The sequence below is a fragment of the Sinocyclocheilus grahami genome, unplaced genomic scaffold (genome assembly GCF_001515645.1).
Source record: "Sinocyclocheilus grahami isolate Dianchi unplaced genomic scaffold, SAMN03320097.WGS_v1.1 scaffold6.1, whole genome shotgun sequence".
Lineage (NCBI taxonomy): Eukaryota > Metazoa > Chordata > Actinopteri > Cypriniformes > Cyprinidae > Sinocyclocheilus > Sinocyclocheilus grahami.
In genome coordinates this window covers 839,443-843,244 of record NW_015505185.1, presented here as the reverse complement: position 1 = coordinate 843,244, position 3,802 = coordinate 839,443, and the positions used below count along the sequence as shown (strand labels likewise).

General features: G+C 34.2%; 1 protein-coding gene across 2 annotated transcripts in view; it reads right to left on the bottom strand.

The window, feature by feature from the left end:
• Positions 1 to 245: 245 nt before the first annotated feature.
• Positions 246 to 3,802, bottom strand: part of LOC107586826 (gamma-aminobutyric acid type B receptor subunit 1-like) — a 61,356-nt gene continuing 57,799 nt past the window's right edge. Inside the window, exons 23-24 of one of the 2 annotated variants that reach the window (XM_016274368.1) lie at positions 1,034 to 1,198; positions 246 to 691 (exon numbers count right to left, since the gene is read on the bottom strand). In XM_016274368.1, the coding sequence (XP_016129854.1) occupies positions 431 to 691; positions 1,034 to 1,198 (426 nt within the window). In that variant the 3' untranslated portion in view covers positions 246 to 430. The remainder of the gene's footprint in view (positions 692 to 1,033; positions 1,199 to 3,802) is intronic. The other variant, XM_016274376.1, reaches the window with a different exon arrangement.

Here is a 3,802-nt window from a genome sequence, read left to right as displayed (position 1 = left end):
TCTGAAGGATCATGTGACACTGAACACTGGAGTAATGATGCTGAAAATTCAGCTTTGCATCACAGGAATAAATTACATTTTAAAATATATTAAAATAGAAACAGTTATTTTAAATTGTAATCATATTTCACAATATTACTGTTTTTACTGTCAAATAAATGCAGCCTTGGTGAGTGATTTCTTTCAAAAACGTACAAAAAAAATCTTACTGACCCCATACCTTTGAATGGTAGAGTAATTGGAGCAGAAAGTGGATTACAAAAAAAATATTGTGCTTTTATAACTGAGATAGAGTTATGAAAAGTGAACAATTAGGAAGTCAGGGTCAGGAATCCGAAAGTGGAGGTAAAAACTCATCGACTTCAAAATAAAGTACATAAACTACAGACACAACTTTACATTGCCTTCTTGAGATTCCACCATCCCGGACTCATTTGTACAGCAGGGGCAGACGGCTGTTGTGGCAGTTGTTTCGGCTCAGTTTGCCCTCGCCCTGGTACAGGTTGGAAGAATTGGAGAAGGACGGAGGCAGGGACTGTTTGTCTGTTGCGGGGCAGTAGTTGGGGGGTTCGGCCTGAGACGACGGGACGCTGTGGTTCTGGTTCTGATTCTGGACAGACGGGCGTCTACGAGAGCGCAAGGCCTGGCGTTCTGCAAGCTGACTCCGCAGTTCCGTCACTCTTTCTTCCTTCTGCACAAAAAAAAACAAAACAATATTTATATTTATATATCTGCTAAACTTCTCAATTTTTGTTCCATAGAAGAAAGTAAGTCACACTGTATGGGACCACATGAGGCTGAGTAAATGATTTTCCATTTTTGGGTGAACTATTCTTTCGACATTTCCTTTAGCATGTCTATTTCCTCATATATAAAGCATATTCTGGCCTTAATGAATGAACAAATCAGAAGGTCAAAGACAAGGACGAGTAGGATATCATTTCAATAATTCATTCTATCCTTCTGGGATCCCATTCCATGTGTTCATCTATTAATCTATTATGGTGTTAATTAAGCCGCAAGCTGTGTGCACATGAGGAGAAGAGGAAAATGCCTCTTGAATGATCTTCTGGAGTTCCCTGTTCTCGCGCTCCAGCTGTCTTGACTTCTCCTCATCGTTGTTGTTGGTGGACGAGCCGGTTTTCAGCGTGTCCTGCTGCTCCGACTGCCACTCGCCACGAGTGATCAAACGCCGTATCTGCAGAAACGACCGTTAAAATCTATGAGACGCCGCAGGGAGCGTTCGCTGAATTTATGAAATGTCAGTGAAATCAATAGTTCATATGGGTGATGCTGTGCAGGAGAGGACGGGTAATAAGTAAGGGATCATTTACAGCCAGCCAATCACAAAATAAATCACCCTGAAGGGTTTATTCTGCGATAAAGATCTGTTTTTGTACATTATCTAGCTTATTACATGGCTATTTGGCTGATAAATAAATAAATGGACATGAAATACTGATTCAAGATATTATTGAACTATTTTCATATTTATTATAACTAACAAAACTAATAAAAATATTTTTTTAATAATTGAAAAATAAAAATAGACTGAAATAAAATTAGATAGAAATATTACATGGAAAGTTTAAATTAAAAAAAATTATGTTCCTTGGCTACTAACTGAAATAATTTGAGGCATTAAAATGATTAACTGGAAATGAATAAAAACTACAAGTGAAATAAATCTAAATAAATAATAATAAATTAAACCTAAATAGTACTATTTAAAAAAAGGATTAAAAAATGACAAAAACACGTTAAAAAAAAACTAAAATTAACATTGAAAATTGAAAATATAAAAATAACAAAATTTAAGATTAAAAACACAAATAATATTCAATATTTATCTATTATAATTGTGGTGGTGGCCAAAAACCAGCAGGACAGCTGTGGGCAAAATTGGATGATTTATTCTTCCATAAAAAAAACAAAAATGATAATCAAACCCACAGGAGCAAATATAACATAAATCCAATCTAACATAGTCCAAACAAATTCAACTCAAGATAAAGAAAAATAACTGAAATTAAAGAGGCCTACAAAGAATAAATCTGCCCTGCTAACAAAGCAACAAAACAAAAATACAAACAAAGGAAGAACTGGAATCAGCCCAGGTGAACTACAGACTGGTAGGGATGGGCGTATCGATCCGAAGTATCGATATATCGATACTGACGCGAGTATCGAAAGTATCGATACTCAAACAAAAAATATCAATACTAAGGTGTGTTTTATTTACCAGTGATTTTGTTTATTTAACAAAAAAATAATAATGCGTACAATATGCATTGAATTGGACGAATAACCTTTGTTAGCGAGTAATTGTGTAGGATATAACTATTTTCCTGCTCATCTGAACATTACCCATTTTAATCTTAGTAATTTAATAAATTTCATAATTTAAAAGTTTAGTTCAGAAGTATTGAATCGTTATCGATGATACTGCCTTGAAAAATATCGGTATCGTATCGCAAACAAAATAAGTGGTATCGCCCATCCCTAGAGACTGGCCATGTAGCACCAACATCCTCTAGACATAGTCATGTAGCCTCTACCAAACAAAAGTGAAGGGTAAACAATCAAATAGCACTTTAACAGCTAAACCCCTAATAACAATAATATTCACAACAAACATACACTTTAACATTAACTGACATAACACAACCAGTTACCTCAATCAAAATAAGGAAACTGTTCAAACAAATGAACAAAGAAAACAAATAAATGAAATGAAGTAAAGGATCCCCCTCAGAGTTTGAACAATGCTGGTACAGTCCAATATCCTCTGGCACAGCACAAGTTAGGGAACTGAAGCCCCGCCTCTCCCTTTGTTTGGTGACACATGGTAGGGATGGGCGATACCTCTTATTTTATTTTCGATCCGATACCGATATTTTCAAGCCCAGTATCGTCGATATCGATACCTCTAAACTAAACTGATCTTTTAAATTATTAAAAGAATATAATCAGTAATTACACTCACTTAATATTAGATTTTAAAGCCATGTTTTTTAACATTTCATAGGCCTTTTTTTGTTTACACGGTCAGAAATAAAATATACTATAATTGTATTTTAGCGCTTTACTGGGGCAGTAATCTTAAAGGTGCAACTATACCCCTAAAAGGGAGCATATTAGTACCATACAAGTATGCATGCTTTAAGGGTAGATAAGTTACAAAGGTGCACCTTTGAGGATACATCATGAGAAATAAACATGGTGTTACGTAAGTACTAAAATGTATTATTATTATTATTATTATACCATGGTAAATTTGTGGTTACTGCAGTTTTACTACAAATACTGTGGTAAACTGTGGTTACTGTAATAAAACCATGGTTAATTTTTGTAAAAGGCTGCCAGGCTGTTGTACCCCTAAAGGTGGTACTTTTTTCTGACAGATTTATTAACAGCAGTTACAGAACATAGCACAATCCATTTGAACTTGTAACAACCAGTTTAAATAAATTTACTTGCACAAACTAGCCAATTTAATAATAAATATTACATGTACACAAAAGTTTGGAGTCAGTAAGATTTAGTAATATGTTTTAAGTCTCATGCTCACCAAGGCTGCACTTCTTTGAAAAAAAAAAAGCAGTAACAATGAATAATAATCATATTTTCTATTTTAATATATTTTAAAATGTCATTTCAAATGCATCTGTGATCAAAGCTGAATTTTCAGCATCATTACTCCAGTCTTCAGTGTCACATGATCCTTCAGAAATAATTATATTATCATTTGCTGCTCAAGAAACATTTATTATTATTGCTGCTTCATATTTGTGTGGAAACC